This window comes from Hippopotamus amphibius, chromosome 2 (genome assembly GCF_030028045.1).
Source record: "Hippopotamus amphibius kiboko isolate mHipAmp2 chromosome 2, mHipAmp2.hap2, whole genome shotgun sequence".
NCBI classification, from domain to species: domain Eukaryota; kingdom Metazoa; phylum Chordata; class Mammalia; order Artiodactyla; family Hippopotamidae; genus Hippopotamus; species Hippopotamus amphibius.
The window spans coordinates 98,649,609-98,668,545 of NC_080187.1; the positions used below are offsets into that span (position 1 = coordinate 98,649,609).

General features: G+C 34.8%; 1 protein-coding gene across 6 annotated transcripts in view; it reads left to right on the top strand.

The window, feature by feature from the left end:
• Positions 1–18,937, top strand: part of RFX3 (regulatory factor X3) — a 292,285-nt gene that overhangs the window by 240,976 nt on the left and 32,372 nt on the right. For all 6 annotated transcript variants that reach the window (XM_057723907.1, XM_057723911.1, XM_057723908.1 and 3 more), the window contains 5 exons: positions 1,382–1,494; positions 5,385–5,500; positions 5,938–6,092; positions 10,080–10,177; positions 13,162–13,311. In XM_057723907.1, the coding sequence (XP_057579890.1) occupies positions 1,382–1,494; positions 5,385–5,500; positions 5,938–6,092; positions 10,080–10,177; positions 13,162–13,311 (632 nt within the window). The remainder of the gene's footprint in view (positions 1–1,381; positions 1,495–5,384; positions 5,501–5,937; positions 6,093–10,079; positions 10,178–13,161; positions 13,312–18,937) is intronic.

Sequence of the window (18,937 nt, forward strand, 5' to 3'; positions counted from 1 at the left end):
CAAAAAAAATTCTCATTTCCTGTGTATAAAGTTGCATATTTGTACAGTCTCAAGTTAGAAAAAATTATTATAAACGTTTAAAAAGTAATTTATTCTTTTAAATTGATCACAGCATTTCCTATTTTTGTAATTTTGTAAATGGTATACATGTTTCTTGTTATTTAAAGAGTTAAGGTAGTGGAGCTTGAACATTTTGCACAATGGCACTGTAACTGACAGCTCTTCCAGAGATGAACATGCATAGTTTCGGTACAACAGATCAAGATAAGTGGAAGCCATCAGAGAGCGTGTGTGTGTGTGTGTCTGTGTGTGTGTGTCTGTGTGTCTATGTGCACTTTCTGACAAAGACAACTAAAGTGTACTCTCAGGCCAGAGTGGCTCCTGAAGTTGGAAACATTGCGGCAGCCTCCCCAAACTCGAGTCCTCGAGTATGTTGTTGTAGACCCCTGAGCTCCCAGCAAGAATTGTTAGGTGTTTTATTTTGTGTTCTTATTTCAATTATAATCCGAAAAAAATAAAAGCATATCCTGGATTACCTGGAATACTAGAATGAATACTGTCCTGCAATTTTAGTTTCCACATTTGTATTTGAATTTGTGATCAGGCTGGCACCAAAGTGTATTGCATTAATTGTCCAGAGCTAGTGAGAAAAGAACAGAGAGAGACTTACTATGTAAATTATGCCTTCATCCCATGGGAAGGCTAAATGATGTCCCAGTGCTCTGTGTGGAGGAAAGTTTCACAGCTCATTTGAATATAGAAGCATAATGGGAGAACCAGCCACCATGAAGTATGTGTTGGTATAGGCCTGTCAAACTCAAAAGATCCTGCACTGCAGCAGTCAATACCAAGTTCATGCTGCAAGAGGTAATTTAATTACAGGACAACAGCATCATCTGTCATATCAAATTAATGTTGTTAAGTTTAATGTTATTTTTTAGGTTTCTTTGTACTTATTTTGTAGGTCTTTTGGTTTATGATTATCTGAGAGGTATACTCATGATGGGTTTAAAGCTAGATTTATTTTTATATACCTAAGTAATATAATGATAAAAACAACTCAAATTGATACTGGCCAGCTTACGATATTTTTCATATCATAAGGGTGCTATATTGAGAGACACCGTGATATGTTATTTCCAGCATTATCATAGTGAAGATTTAGTTTCTCCAAAATTTTAGAAATATTCCCTCTATTCCTTTGTGCTGTTGCTACTGCTGCTAAGTTTTGCTTATAAAATACTAATATGAAAAGTCCTTGCCTTTTGGACCTCTGACCTTTAAATTTTTTTCCTTTTTAGTCTTCTGAAATTTTCCCTCATTAATCTGTAATTGGCACCATCCACAGTAACTTTTTTCTGTTGTGTTGTCATGGTAACAGATGCATCTCGAGCACTTCCAGAGTTTGGAGAAGTTGAAATCTCTTCTCTGCCAGATGGTACTACCTTTGAGGATATCAAGTCACTGCAGAGTCTTTATCGAGAGCACTGTGAGGTAAGTCTTTTCAAACATAGTATGGACACATGCTAAGTTTTGCCAGACAACTTGCTAAAACAAAATAATCAAACATATTCCTGGAGGACAGATGAAGTTAGTTCATATTTCTTTGAGCACTGATAAGTTATTTTTTCTTCTTGTCTCAAACTGCAGAAGTGAAGAATTCAGGAAAGGGAGAATAAATTTTACTTTCCATCTTCTTAGCCTATTCTAATACGAATCCTTTGATGAAGCAATTCCACTTCATCCTAGAAAAGTGCTTACATATGGGTGAAGAGATAAGTGTACAGGGAACTTGTTGCATTATAGTTTTTAATGAAAAAGATGATTATAACTTCAGTATCTAACAGGGAACTGAATAAATAAAATATAGTATAATCTGTAGAGTGGAATGCTAAGCAACCATTAAAAAGAACAGGCAACTCTAAGTGTACTTTTATGGAACAAGCTCCAAGATTTATTTTTAAGGGAAAAAGCAAGATGTAAAACAATGAGTATTGCATACCATCATTTGAGTGAAAAAGAACATGTTCTTTCTTCTCTCCAGAAGGAAGAACAAAATATTAATGCTAGTTGCCTTTGGGAATGAAACTCAGTGACTGGGAGTCAGGGAAAAGAGACTTAATTTTTCAGTATACTCTTTTTTACCTTTTGAATTTTATACCATAAGTATGTATTTCTATCAAAAATATTTTCTAGACATGTTTTATAAAGCACTGTTTTAAGTGTTCCTTCCAGGGATCAGTGAAGCTCTAGTTTTGTTTGTTTTGTTTCTGTGGCTGAGTTTTCTCTTGGCATTTTCCATCCCCACTTCTACTCCCTTTCTGAGTAGCCCTATCAGAATTGGCTACATTGTCTCCAGGAGGTGAACTCTCTCCAAGCCCACATGTACCTGCAGCTCACCTGGTTAGAAAGAAGAGAACAAATTGCAACAGGGCTTTTTAAAGTGCCCCTCCTTTTGAAAGAGGAACTGTTTAGAATTTAAGTAGCTTTATTTTCATTCTGTTTATGATCTGCTTAGAAGTAAAAGATAATCTTTGGGCAGTCCTCCTGACTGCTGACGAGGCAGTGTGCAGTGAGAAGTCTCAGCTCATAGCAGTCACAGATTTTTTTTCCTCACTCCAGAAGTAAGAACTGCTTGAGTGAATCTGAGTGCTTGTCAAGGGTGCGAGATTATTAACAACCAAGGGCAAGTTCTCTCTTTATTAACAAACCATGTGCCAGAAGTGTTTTTCAATATGTCCTGCCAGTTTGTACCCAACATTTCTTATTATGATGAAAAATACCTACTACCCATTTCTCTTTGAGTGCTCTGCTTTTCCCGATACGAGAGAATTTCTGGATGGTCCTTACTTACCTAGAAAAAAAATGTCTTTCTTTCTGCATGCATATCATGTATATTCAATAAAGATGTACATAAAGATTCTCTAATCGGTTTCTCATTTCTCTGTGTTAGGGTGAACCTTGCTTCAAGCAACCCAGCCTACATAAATATAATTTGGATTTTTTTAAGTTTCTCATATTTATTCAAAATATAACTTGGAGCATGTTTATTTACATTACTAAAGAATATACATTAAAATTAATCTAAATGAAAAACTCCCCCAGTAAGAGGAAAATATTCTTTGGATTACAAAATTTTTCATTAATTGTCAGGAATACTCTGTATGAAGAGATATGGACATGTATAGTAATTAGTCTGCATGGGAAATGGCAGTTCATAAATGATCCTCATTTATTTCAGAGTTACCAGTGTTCATGCCACCTCTCCTGGGGCATAAAGGCATATATGAAAAGGAAGAATTCTAATTATTTTTTTCTGTTACACTTCCAAACTTTTGAAGAACAGGTACCTGAGTCTCAGATCCAGTCCTATAAATGGTTGTTTGCCCTAAGCCAGTGGAATAGGGATTATTTTAAACCGTATTTGCCACACATTTTAGTCTGAACATATTTCAGAGTGGGTGGACAAATGATAAAATGTTTTATTCATTTGTAAAACTGCCTAAATGAGGCTGATATGAATGTCCTTTTCAAAAGAATTATTTGAGATTATTTAATTTGAAGAGATACTTAATTTAAGGTACACTGAATTTGTTACTTGCCTTATTTTATTTCATATTTGCTATAGTTTATACTTTTTAAGAAAGATTAATATACCTAATTTTGGCTGTTATTTGAAATTCTCACAGTTGGTTTATCAAAGATATTTTAGAAGTATCACTAGTTATGTAAGGAACAAATATAATTTTCTATACAAGTTTCTGTGGCAGTGATTTTTTTCTTTTAATATATGCATAGTGTTCTTGCAGCAGTCTCATAGCTAGAGATATGTAAGGTATTATATCAGATATTACTAATTGTTTTGTTAATAGACGCATCTCGGAACGTGTCTAAGCTACAGTTGAGAAACCAGCTGTAATAATTTGTCTCCTGAGAAGGTTTTGGGTTTTGCCTGGGAGCAGGGACATCTGGATGCCCATTGCTTCCAGGGCTTGCTCTTGTATTTTTATTGTTGCTGATATTAAAGGGTGAGGAGTGTTGTTAATTAATGTGTCCCCTTCCCTCCATTTTCATTATCCAACGACTTGCAACATTTCCTACTAGTTCCCAGAACGTGCCCCCAAACAGATTTTGCTTAATATTTTAGTTGATCTCAGAGTGTTTTTGTATAGAACATCAATTATTCTCTGCATCATGCACAGGGCCAGATCTACATGGGTAACACAGACTCCAGACTTATGAAGTTACAGTTTCCTCTTTCTGCCTTCAATGTTCAGATTGATTGTCTAGATTGCCCTTTGTCGTCTCTTAACTTCTTTGAATTTTGCAGATCTTGAAGGGGCTGTTTTATGCATTTTGTTCTCAATGCTGATGACATCAAACACATTATACTGAGGACTTGTCTTTTATACTCAAAATAATCATAGAATCACGTGATCTTTGCACAAACAAGTTACTTGGTTTTATGACTGCTTTTTGTCTGAAGGCGAATTTGCAGACTAATTGCAATGGCAGGGTGAAATTAAATATGATCATCAAAAGTTAATGAAAGTGGCAAATTTTAGAGTCATCGAAAAAAAAAAAAGTCCTCGATGCAGCTGGAGATCTAAGAGATAAAATTAAGGAGAAGGAGGAGGTGAGGCCCCCACCCCCAAGGTTAGAGGAGGGGATAGTCTTATATCGTCTCTCTAGAGGGTGTGTGCAGAGAGTGGATTGAATGGAAGGCATTGTGTGACCACAGAGAGGTGCTTCCTGTGCTTTTCTCCTGCCAAGACAGGCACTACCTTCTGAAGGTCAGCCTGACTCTGTAGTTTCTGCCCCCAGCCTCTGCTTGGCTAGGAACGCTCCAGAACCCATGGTCAGCAGCCCTAGACGGAGCTAGTTTAGCCCTAATTCCATCTGCCACACACAAGCACCTCCAAACCCTTCTCTTCTGCTCTTTTTTTATGGCCAGTGGACACAGCTAGTCCAATAAAGACTGATGTGAATTGAATCTATGCTCTATGTCCCTATGGATCTGAGAATACTAAGAGTGGCAGCAACCAGGGAAGCAGTGGGTTAGGGAATGGAAGAAAAGTTAGGGAAGCAAGCGTGAAAATGGAGAGAAAAGAGAGGTAGAAGTAAGGGTGGGATGTAAGGTCATTCTGGGAGGAATACAAGTTACCCTGCTTAATCATTTAAGAGTTATTCCTCCCCTCCTTTTTTTTTCTAGCTAATCTCTTTTATATTCCCATTTCCATTGGCAAAATTTAGTCCAGTTTTACCATATTAATTTATGAACCCCAAAGCATCTTTACCATTTAAGTCTTGTTATAGCATGTACTCCTCACACATCCCCATAAGAAATTTTGTAAGGTAATATGGATAACCATTTTGTCTTTTAGGCAATATTGGACGTTGTTGTGAATCTTCAATTTAGCCTGATAGAAAAATTGTGGCAAACATTCTGGCGCTATTCTCCCTCTACTCCAGCTGACGGCACTACCATTACCGAATCAAGGTCAGAATCAATATGCTTTTCCAATTCATTTTCATGGCTGAGTAGATGTCACAGCTAATAAATTAGAGATATGTATACCAGTTGTGAACCTTACCTGATAACATTAATTAAATAGATTGAAATAAACCACAAACTACTCTCTTGAGGTTTCAGCGTGTGTATTATAGCTCCCATTTTTATTGATTTGGGGGACTGCGGTAGAACTATTTCATCCTTATGGAATTAGTATCATACCTGCCTTTCATACCGTCAGAAGGTATTAACGTGCACAGGCAGCTCTGGGGGAGTGTTATATATATCCAGCCACATGGCACCAGGGCAGTGGTGGTATAGTTCTAACCTCAGTAATATTTGATAAACTAAAACTATTTTTAAAGTCCATTTTCTTTTTTATCCTCATTTGCCATCTATTCATTTGCTACATTTATTCACACCAGCAATCTGAGTGAAATAGAAAGTCGACTTCCGAAAGCAAAGCTGATAACTCTGTGCAAACATGAGTCTATCCTGAAATGGATGTGTAACTGTGACCATGGGATGTACCAGGCTTTGGTGGAGATTCTCATCCCCGACGTCCTTAGACCTATTCCTAGTAAGTTAAATGCAGACAAGTACGGATGCTTTTGTTCTCATACATTCCACCCAGGAAGTTTTGGGTAGTGACGTTGCAAACTAGAGTGATTCTAATCTCATTTAAATTTGCCAAATAGAAAACATGCAAGACAGAGTATTGCATGAAAGCAGCCTAGAGCAAAACTGTAGTAAAAAGGGAAAAATTCTCTGTTTTTCAACCTTTTGTTTTCTTTTTGACAAAAAAGACAACCTATAGATGTGACAGCCCTGATGACTAATTGCAAGAACACTCCCAGGCCAGTCAACTGTGAGAAAAGCATTCTACCCAAAGACACAGTTTCCTTCATAAAGCCCCAAATTTTTGAAATCGGTAATTGCTAGACCAGCCTCTTTCACGGTTGCTTTTCCTTTGAAATGAATTTATCTTGGTTTCTACTGAAGTTGAATTTCTTTATGAAAGCGTTTACTTTGTCACCGACATCATGTTAAGCACTACAAATGCAGTTTCCATTAACAGTAATGGTTAACCGGCATTTTGAGAGAAAAATCAATGTAACTGCACAAGCATTGTGTTCCCACCATGAAGCAAATAGGAATTACATAGATAAGTTAGATTACTTTTTTAAGTGATAGCGCTTTTTAAACTACCCTGTTGCAAACAAAGCTATTTTTTTTGCAAGTGTCAATATAAAAGCCACTATGGATACTTGTGTTAGAGGCAGTTGAAACGATTTTAGGCCTACATCTTTATGAACACGTACTAGTAACCTTAACTTTTAAAGAAATGGATCAGAATTGCTACTCTACAGTGACATTAATGAGGTAAAAACAATCTTTTAGCTTGTAAAATTAGCAACCGTGTATTCAAGTACACTGTTCACAGTAAATTTGTGTTAAATTATTCCAGAAAATATTTGAATAGGGTAAGAAAAGGTGAATATATTAACATTTGTATGTTTATACTTTTTTTAAAACACGATAGATAACAGTGGAAGATAGTAATTAGCTAATATGTTCCCCACCACCTTAAAATATATGCTCAGATGTATATTTACATATACTATCAATGAACACACACATAAACACATAAATTTGTGTAGAAATTAGTTTTTTAAAAATCCAACTTCCATGGTCTCACATTTTTATAAATTGCTAATACTTCCTACTCTATCTACATCAACTTTGCTGACTAAAGATTGATTTAGAAGTGATGTTGTCATGGAAAATTTCAACCTGTAAATTCTCTACTGATTTATGTTCCAGAATCTGATTTTCCTTGTTTTTGTCTTGCTCCCTGTGCTCTGAGTGATAATCTCTAGAGGTGTTTAAGAGAGGTTGCATAGGGTAGCTCATTAGCCTGTGACATCTTGCCACCAACATAAATTTCTCTCATGAGATATGAGAAAAGATGTCAGTGAACACTTTCTGTTTTGAGGCAAATCAACAATATCGGTATTCACTAAACAATTCTAAAATCTGTTGTTTCTGTGCTAGCATCACAAGACTAACTTGTAAAATCAGCAGTTCCCTAACTTAAATTATGTATTAAGTGTAGTTGGCTTTAAGCCCCAGAATTTTTAAGTACACAATACACATGACCTTTGTTTTTCACAAATTTTGATTAGAAAACCATTTTATTCTGTCAAGGTGTTTGTCTCTGCATTCAGACAACTCACATTTAGGAATTTTCGCATGAGTATAGTTTTATTGTTTCTCTGAAGTTACAAGATAGGTTAATATGCCACCCTACCAAGTAAATTTGGAATTTTAATTCCTCTTCTATAACAAGGCTTAACAAAAATAAAGCTTAAAATACAGTTTAGATCACTCTCTTCTAATTGTATGCATTTTAATATTAACCATAAGCAGGTTGAGGCAAGTTAGCTTTAAAATAGTTTTAAATTTCTAACCATCCATTCATGAGAAAAAGTTGTCAGAGTCAATCTGCACAATTTGATCTGACATGAATCCCTATAGAGAGAACAAACTTAATTTTATTTTTGAAAATTTTATTTTCCTGGCTACTAGTACTTCACTCTACCATTTACTGTCCAGATGGGATTCCTTTTTTTAGCCAAAAAAAAAGTCTGCATATCACACTAATTTAAAGTCAGCTTGAAGCTACTATACTCTAAAATACATTTATCTGAAAATGGAAAAAAAAAGTGAAGTGTAAGAGAATTGTATAAGAACTCAACTGGTAACACTTAAATGTACAGTTTATGATTGTAATTAAAGGTGACCCAAAATGTCATTTAGTACAAAAAAAAAAAAAAAAAACAGTTGAGATACAAAACATATCTTTTTGTTTCATCATCTCCCTAGCATTAAATTTATCTAGATGAAACAAGACCCATATTAAATTTTTTAAAAGTAACTTTTCCCAGTTCTTGGTTTTTTTCCAGATTAAATAATTATTATATATTAATTATAGAAAAATACATAATACAGACAGCCAAATTGAATCTTGAACAAAATTTTACTGTTTCAAAAAGGATCTTTAATTTTTTTTTCACTCTTTTTCATTTCCATTCATGCCTGCCCTCCATGGTTCTAGTACATAATACAGCAGGAAAATATTTTTCTTTCTTTTTTCTTTTTGGCTAAAGTGAGAAGCTTTGGAAATTTCAAGAAATTAGTTCTCAAGAAATTTCCAGCTCAGTGTTTCTAATGGATGATTCTCATGGTTAAAAGTCTGCACTTCTTGAGTGTTTTCCCTAATCAAAATGTAACCATTTCAATCTCTCTTCTGTCATTTGACCACTTAAAGAAATAATTTTTTAAAATTCGCTGTTTTTATTATTGGATTAGTAAAATTTATATTTTTTGCAAGTAATTTGAGTAAGCTAAATTATTTCTAACACTGCTGTAACAAAAGTAACAAAGAAGCATGTCAGACTCATTTGGGCACAGAAAGAAAAACCAAGGAATTTGATCCCATCATTAACATTAATATTCTTGGGTGCCTTGGACAAAAATGTAACTTCTCTGTCTCTTATTGTGGACTACCAATTGTAATACTTAAGTTATACGGAACCCACAAGGATTTATTTTATGTTGTGGGTGCGTCAAACACTTATTTATTAAATGTCTAAAACTGCTCCCTGCACTGTGGAGCCTTGGGCACAGATGAAGTAAAATGGTACTAACTGTATTACTTGTTGAACAAGCGAAGAATTCTGTTTCCTGTTATACAGCCATCTCAGTAAGCAGATCCCTTCTTATAAAATAGTCAGTCACCCCTGATAATGGAAAATGCTTCTAATCATTTTATGACCACCATAAAAGCTACTCTCATGGGACCTATCCCTATTCAGGTTTTAACAGAGGTGTAAGGAATATGGAACTATTTTAGGAATATCTTAAGAATATTGGTCTCTGTGACAGCAGTTTTATCTCAGTGATCTTTTATTGCTACCTGCCAGTGAAATGGAGAATAGTTATCCAGAATTATCAAGTCAAGCAATTTTAATTTTACCTTACTTTTCAACAAGAGTGAGAGATAACTACTCTAATTGACATGTTCTAATGTAAAGAGATGCATAGAGAAAGAGAGAAAGCTTTGCATTATTTTCTTTTTAACTAAAGAAATGAAAATAGGTTAAGAGCTTGAAAAAAGTCAAGATAAAGAATTTCTAAAGAAAATACTTAGCCTTTGAGCACAAAGCTGTTTTTGAAAAGTGTTTTGTCTAAGATAGAAAATTCCATAAGTATATTCACAACTGGTATATGTTGCTATAAGCAAAAATGTTTGAATGTTTTCATTTCCCAAAAAATGTCATAAGTATCTGGGAGCAAAATAGCTTTAGAAGACAAAAAAAGTCCATGATATAATATTTGGCTTCTTTCAAAGTTAGGAATGACGTAAAATAAAGTCTTGTCAATGAGGATAATATAAATTCTGTGTTATTGCAGACGTTGTGCTTGCATGTTTTCCCTTATTCTAGCATAAAGATTAATGTTCTTTGGTATCTTTTTCGTTCTGCTTTTATTCTTTAACATTTAGGTGCCTTGACCCAAGCCATTCGAAATTTTGCAAAAAGCCTTGAAGGTTGGCTTTCCAATGCCATGAACAATATTCCACAGAGAATGATACAAACCAAGGTACACTTTTACATCCTTGCTTTTCCTTTTGTGTTTAGGAGATGGTTCTGAACTATGAATTTTAAATCTGTCCTATCAAATGATGTTATGTAAAATATTAATATTATAATAAATTAAATCTTTTGAAATTAATGTTTGTATTTGTATCTTATAACCATGTGGTAAAGAACTTGCACAGAATGTGTTGTTTGATACTGGTCCTTTCAGAGAAACTAGAGAAGCATTTCAGGTGTGGCGTATTTATCAGGCATTGTGTAAAGTGTATATTTCAGATTGCTTAATTTCAAATATTGAAAAGAACAGCCTAGAATGTTCAAATAGTTTCCATTTGAAAGAGTTTTAGATTTTTTAGGTCCCCTACTATACTCAATGTATTCAGAAATGTTCATGTAAATTAATAACTATTTGCTTTTCGGGGTGCTTTGTTCTTTTTAACACTGGAGAATGCTTTTGTCAATCAAGGAATCATTTTTAAAGAGACCGATTATCTCATAGTTGATGTGTATTTCAGGAATGTGGATTATTTAGCTAGAGATATGAATTCTACTCTCCTCTTTGTCCCCTACTAACCATGTTACTTTAGGTTAATCTGTGAACATACATGACAGATTGGACTCATTCTGTCTAAACTTTGATAACAAAAATCACATTTGTGGCCTTTCGTCAGGGACTGTATCCACTGTCAGATTCCAACAATACGCCTTGACTTTCAATTTGAGAGTGTGGTTGAAGCTCTTGTAACTGACAAGTCTGTGGTAGCACAAGTCTGCTTTGGCTTAAGGTTTGCAATAACACATTCTATCTCTAAAACATAAAGAAGGACACATTTCATGGATATGCCCACTTTAGATTGTTGCTTTAGAGCTGTGCTGTCAATACAGTAGGGCTAACTACATGTGACTATTTAAATATTAATTAAATTGCATTAAAATTTTAGCTCCTCAGTCACACTAGCTACATTTCAAGTGCACCTTAGCCCATGTGGCTAGTGGCTACCATATTGGATAACACATATGTAGAGCACTTCCATCATTGCAGAAAGCTCTCCATGGCAGTGCTGTTCTAGAGTGCCATGTTGAGGTGGGCAAACAACGGAGGTACTATTTAATTATGATGGTCAGAAGAATGCTTTCCTACTTGCAAAGTCAGGCATGGTTATACTAACACTTTCAAATAGCTAAAAGCACCTCTTACCCCAGTGTCATCAAAATGGATGTGGTAGCAATACAGCTACAACATTGACCGTCTCATTGATCTCCAGAATTTATTTGGGTGGTTAACATTGGTGGAAGGTGCCTTCTGCTATTCCTCTCTCACGGATGTGCAGTCTTTTTTCAGCTGAGCCTTTAATCAAAGAAGATGATCTAGCCTGACAGTGGAAACAGCATAATGAGGTTGTGACTAAAAGTTGTTTTCAAAATGCTTGGATTCATATCCCACCACTGTGCCATAGTTTCTGTTTAACCTTGAGCAAGATAGTTAACCTTCCTAAGTCATAACATGTGTCTAATAGGTTGTTTATGAGACTTGAACAAGGTAGTGTATGTTAGGCATTTAACACAGTGCCTGGCACGTAATATGTACTTAATTAGTATAAACCACAGAGATGGGAAAGTGTGAAATACTCTCTTTGGGGGTATGTGAACATCTCCCAAGTTCCACATGATCCTAAAACATCTACCAAGATAGAGCATCCTTTCACCTGTGGAATACCTTCTACCACTCCACTAACTGACCGATCAATCAGTTAATATACCCATAGTGATTTAATGTCATTCCAGCTATTCCTATAAATACGTTAAAATCCTCATTAGATCTGCTATGCAAGTAACAAGTTTTCATGAGATCATGAGATGTAGATATTTACCTAGACATTTTTTGTCATTATCTTTGTTATCTTTCAGTAGAACCTGATTTGTTCAGGGTTTCAGCAGGAAACAAATGGTATATCCAAAAGGGAGAATAATTGAAGAGAGTTTAAGAAGGGTCTGTTTCTAAATGTGTGAACAGAGTTAAGAAAACCAAGGAAGAATGATAAAGCACCCCAGGACTAGCAGTGATGGGAAGCCTGCCCATCCCTAGGTCTGAAGGGGAAAGAAGTGATTATGGCACCTGGAGATCTTCTTCCTCCGAAACTGGCCTTAGGAAGGCGAGAGCAGAGGTTGTGAGACAATAAATACTTTGACTACTTTCTTCCATCCTTCAGTCTCCTACCAGTGCTTCTCATTGGCCAAACCCAACTGGAAGCCAAAGGGCAAGGGGGCTGGTAAATGTAATCCACGCAGTTCAGTCTTCCTGGGCGCAGAGCAGAATGGAGAAGGATGGAAAGTACATTTTGAAGGACAAATGAAGACTTTTCTGGATATCCCTTTTACAGAAATTCAAATTCTGAGAAAAGAGTTCATCTAGTTGCTTGTGCCCTGTAAGTTTATTAGCTATATATTTGCTAATAAAGGCTTTGAGTGCTCTTACTTCACCTTTATAAAATAAAGGTGGAAAGAGTGAATCTGAATGACAGTGTTCTGAAAGGCATATTTTTTTAACCCAGTTTAAAAAGTGAGACTGACTCGTTTGGTTTTCCTATTAAAAGGAAAAAGTTTTTATTTGCTTAGTTTGTAGTTGACTGTTGTACAGAGAATAAGAAATGAAAATCAACATTTTTCCTACTTTCCTAGATTAAGTCGTTTCTTGCTGTGGATTAGTAGCTACTTGCAAGACCGGTTTAATTAATGGTGCACTCAGATGTCGAAGAATGTGGGAGTTTGTTTTAGCCTTGACCTCAACCTACTCAAAAGGAAGATAATACTTGGTTTAGAGGTTTAAATGCTATAATTTACAATTAAGCTGTCTCACCAAATGAATTTGAAATAAGTATCAGAGGGAAGCATTTGAAATTTGGCAAGGGAATAAAGATTTGAAGATTTCAGTGGTTTCTTTTATTGGAGGGGGGAAGAAAATCCCAATTTAATTGGATTTCTTTACAGGTTGCAGCTGTAAGTGCCTTTGCCCAGACTCTGCGAAGATACACGTCGCTCAATCACCTGGCCCAGGCAGCTCGTGCAGTGCTTCAAAACACTTCTCAGATCAACCAGATGCTGAATGACCTCAACCGTGTCGACTTTGCCAATGTCCAGGTACTCTGTTTTCTTTCAAAACATGTTTTTTAACGAAAGGTATCCAATTTTCTTCTTCGTAATTAGGATCATATTTCTTTTCAAAGTTACATCAATTCACAAGCACATCTACATTCAGAATGTCCTGAAAGAGGAAAGTTTTACTCAGCTATGACTTTACTGCTCCTCTATTTTGTGGTTCAAGTCTGCTAAGATGTACAGTGCTAGACAGCAACATATGTCACCAGTATTCGCTGAATGATTAATAGAGTAATGATGACCACAGTCACTGAAGTCTGGTAGGCAGGTGATTAAAGTCTTTCATCTACTAGCTATGGGGTCTTGGGCAGGTTAGTTAATTCTTCTGGGCTTTACTTTCTCCATTTTATAATACCTGTCTTGGATTATTGTTTACATATTTAATAATATGTAAAGCCCATTGCACCATAACACACATGCAGAGAAATTTGTTTTTAAAAGTGCCCCACCTTGAAAGAACCAAGAACAACTCTGTTTCAGAGTTTACTATAGGTGTCTGGTAAATAATTGTTATTTGAAAAGAATTAGGTACAACATACTTGACTCTTTTGATTATCCAAATGAAGGAATAATTTTTTAACCTAGTGATGAGAATACTCACTTGTGCTTCAGAGTACACATAAAAAATAGCTACTTTAGGAATATTATTATGGAATCCCAATAAATATTTTATTTCATGTTACTAATGGAAAAAAAAAACAGTCCATTGCTCACTCAAAGCAAAAGCAACAAAAGAAAAGACACATACATATTGAACATAATCAAAATTTTAAACTTCTGTGCTTCAAAAGAGACCATCAAGAAAGTGAAACGACAACTTACGTGTTGAAAAGATATTTGTAAGTCATATATCTGATAAAAATTTATATCTAGACTATATAAAAAGAACTATTATAACCCAACAATAAAAAGACAACCCTATATATAAAATGGCCATAGATCTAAATAGACATTTCTCCGAAGAAGATACACACATATCCAATAAGCACCCAAAAACTCATTCACTAGCCACCAGGGAAATACAAATTAAAACCACAGTGAGATCCCACTTCACACACACTAAAGTGGGTATTATCAAAAAGACAAATAATAACAAGTGTTGGTGAGGATGTGGACAAATTGGAACCATTATACACTAGTGATTGGAATGTAAAATGCTATAGCCACTTTGGAAAACAGGATGGCAGTTCTTCAAAAGGTTAAACACAGAGTTACCATATGATTTGGCAGTTTCACTCCTAGGTACATACCAAGAAAAATGAAAACATGTCTACCTAAAAACTTGTTCATGCATGTTCCAGCAGCATTATTCATATTAGCCACACAAAAGTGGAAACTGCCCAAGTGTCCATGAACTGAAGACTATATAAACAAAATGTGGTGTTCCACACAATGGAAAACTGTCAGGCAATGAAAAGAAATGAAGTTCTGATACATGCTACAATACAGGTGAACATTATGCTAAGTGAAAGAAACCAGATACAAAGGACCATATATTGCATGATTCCATTTATATGAAATGTGCAGAATAAATACATCTATAGAGACAAAAAAGTAACTTAGTGGTTGACTAGATCCTGTAGACTGGGGGATTGGGAGGTGACAGATAAGGGGTATGGGGTTTCTTCTTGGAGAAATGAATACATTCTAAAATTGATTGTGGTGATAGATGTACTACTCTGTGAATATACAGAAAGAAGCCACTGAATTATATACTTTAAATGAGTGAATTGTTTGCTCTGTGAATTATATCTTAATAAAACTGTTTTTAAAAACCATAGCATTGCTTAAAGATAAATTATTACTCCATCTGCTACAAATTTTAATCTATAATTCTGGACTAGTTTTATCATTTAAAAATATATCAAAAAATAATATTTGAGCTTGATTTATTTTGGGTATGGTTAATTAGTTAAGTTTATTCTGACTTTCATGAATTGGCTTTAAACTTCTAATGTGAATAGTTTTTCTTAAATCTACATAAATATCTATTTATGTATATACAAACACACATACACACATGCAAATGCATAACCTCCTCAAGAACAGTCTCATGTTTACAAATCCATTAAATTTACATATTTCAGTGGAATTTACGTTTAACTGATTTTAGTGGGAATATTGAGTTCATACAGTATTGCCTTAAAATGTATACTATAATGTTTATTTTAAATCTTCATTCAGACAAGGTATGTTTACCAAAGTTGAAATGGTAAGGTAACTTCTAGTTTCAAAAAATAATTTAAGCTTAGTAACAGTAAATATAGTTAAGAATAATTCCTAATAATATCTGAGAAATATTTTAAATTTTCTCTTAACTATTTTCTTTCATAGAGTTGTGTGTCTGAACCCTATGAAGTATTTATAGAACTGAGTTCTTCCTGGTTACAAACGCCAGCCTTGGCAACAGTATTGCATATAAATGGTCAGTTATACATCTACACTACTGCTCATCCTCCACTCACTGACTCTGAAGCTACCTTTTCTCCTTGATTCTCAATTCCCAGGTTTTTCCAGGTCCACATGACCGTTATTAGTGCTGAAACCTGTGTGCTTAAGTATCGTCCTCCCAGACCTCCTTCCTTTCCTTAGAGAACCGTGAACACAGTAGTGCACCCTCCATCTCCCCCTACATTTTGCTTCTCACAGCTCTTCATTTTAATATGGTATCTCTTTCTCAGGTTACCATAGTTCATCTTTAACTCCCTTCTTTCCTTTTCTGTTCCACATTTTGCCCGGTTTTCTGAGTCCCCTGGTTTTCTCAGTCTTCTGCCTCCCATTCCACCTTTATCACCCTCTCCTGTTCATTTGGAAGTTGTCCTTGCCCCTACGGGATTAACCTCGGTAAGACTGAAACATATAAGGGTGATGCTCTTGTAATAAGGAAACTTTAATTTAAAACAATGACATCATGTGTAAGTGTCAGTATGCTATAAAAGCTTAAAAAGTCTCTTTCAGGATATCCATAAATCGCTTTCATCACTGCATTCTTCTTTAAATCTTTTCCTCATGCATTCGGATAAGTTTCCTATTGCAGTAAAATCAGTTTTCTGTTTTATTTAATTGATAGCAATACAGTGGTATGGCTTTCTAATTTTTTTGTGTAAATGGATAGTTTTTCAACTACAATATGGGCTTAAGTATGCTTGGCTTGGTTGACCTGATAACCTAACTTTTGCATATACTCTTATTTCTGTATACGAGTATATGCAAAAGCATACTGATTTTGAAGCTACTGACTCCTTATCATCTTGGAGATAATTTATTTCCAAGTTAATTATATCTTTAATTTTCATCCTTACCTTTTTCCACTATAGAATTGAAATATCCAAATTCCTTTACAAGGGAATATTTACAGTGTACTCTATTGTTAGTATATTTTCTATCTTGAGAGTAATAAAATGAAATACAGTATAAAGTCTTTTGAAAAGCCAGAGTAATGTCCTATGGCTTTATTTGTCTAAGTTAGTTTTAGATTATCATTCTCTCTTGGCAGAAACTAACTTCCTAGGAAGTAGTGAGTTTGAATTTATGTTAAGAAATGAAATTAAATTCTTCCAAGGATACCAGTAAGTTTCTCCTGCCTCTTACCAATGCACAAAAAACATCTCCCACAGTGGGTATAGAGTTTCATTTTTGCAAGATGAGAAAGAGACCTATTGCACAATAATGAGCATACAGTAAATACTCCTATACTGTACACTTAAAAATGGTTCAGATGATAAGTTTTATGTTATGTGCTTTTTTTACCATAATAACAAAATGTTTAGACATTAATGAAAAAAACAAAACAAAACGACTTCCCCTATCCTTTCTTAAGGCCTAAATTCTTCCCTGGGTGCTCTCCTGGGCTCCTAAATTGATATAAAATTTCTGGAAGTCATTTAACTGTATTTTGAAAGATTTTAACCATTCTTATATGTCTATTATGTAGAAGTAAGTACAAAAGCAAGCAAAGATGTAGTTACAATATTGCTAATTCCAACCTTATTCCTAATAGTAAAAAATTGGAATGACCATAAATGTATAACTGTATGGAACTGCTTTTGTAAATAATGGTATATTCATGCATTGAAGGAAATTGAGTCACTGAACAATAAATGTAACTCCTCATTTGCCTGTATGGAAAGACATCTATCATATAGTGAAGTGAAACCAAGCAAAATATCAAGTAAAGTGTATAATATGATTCTCTTTTAAAATGACATATAGGGACTTTCCTGGTGGTCCAGTGGGTACGACTCCTCACTCCTAACGTGGGGGGGGGGGGGGGGCGGTTCTATCCCTGGTGGGTTAACTAGATCCTACATGCGTACCGCCACTAAGAGTCCAGATGCCGCAACGAAGATCCCGCGTATCGCAACTAAGACCCGGTGCAGCCTAAATAAATAAATAAATAAATATTTTTTAAAAATAAAATAACATATATACATAAACATACATGCATATGTGTATATTGCATGTGAACAGTTTGAAAGTTAGTGTGTTGTAGTTATCTTTTAATGTTGGCGTTTTAGATATTCTTACTATTTTGTTCCTTTTTGTTTATTTGTATTTTCAATTTTTAATAATCATATTTTATGTACTTAAAATACTTAAAAGTGATATTTAGGGGGTAAAATCTGAAGGACTTTACTACTAATTAGATGGGAGAAAGAAGGATGGTAGGTGGTATCATCAGCTGGGAATATAGAAGAAACTCTAGGTTTCCCTGAGGAAATAAAATGAACTGAGTTTGGGTGTTTTATATTTGAAGTACCTCCCAGTTGAAATGTCTCTTGAAAGCTGTAGACACTTTTCAGAGAAATACACACATACTCATAATGTTTTAGATGTAGAATCAGGACCTTCACAGACACCCCTCCACAGAAATCTATCTTGAAAATATTATGTGGACACAGTGAACCCAACTTAAAAATTCTTATCACGTCTCAGTTCTCTAATTTTATGCTTGGGGAAAATGAGGCCCACGTAGATTAAATGAATCACATGAAGTTAGTTTAGTTGATTAAGTCCCTGTGTTAAAATCCAAGTCCTCACTCAAATATTATATTACCGAATAATTATATTCTGACCTTAAGAGTATAGTATTTTTTTTAATCTTAAACTACAGCATAGCACTAGAAACATTTTAAAACTTATGGCAACTATTAAAAATTAACTTTGAAAGTTCCTATTTTCTTTGCTATTACCAAACATGAAAATTTCCTATCAGAACCAGAAGGAAAACTGTAGTAATCAAATTTCTTGGCAGGTAGCATCCCTACATTTTCTCAAAAGTATTTTTGTTGTTGTTACTGTTGTTTTCAGTTCTGTGAATTAATTTGCATTCATAGCCTTGCCTTGATAGCCCTTGAGACTTCAGTTTTTTATCCATGAAACTCATACAGCATATGCTTCTACCTTGTATCATTCACTGTTTGTTTTTGTTTTAATCCTGAGGGACCACTTTTGGCCAATTGAATCTATTTATCCATCTGACTTACCCTAAATCTTTTCAAATGAATTGGCTTTAAAGTTTTATCTGATTGGGAGAAAAAAGAGAGAGTATAAACGCTAAAGAAAGACCCTGCACACTGTAGGTTCAGGCTTCTATTTTTCTTAAGTA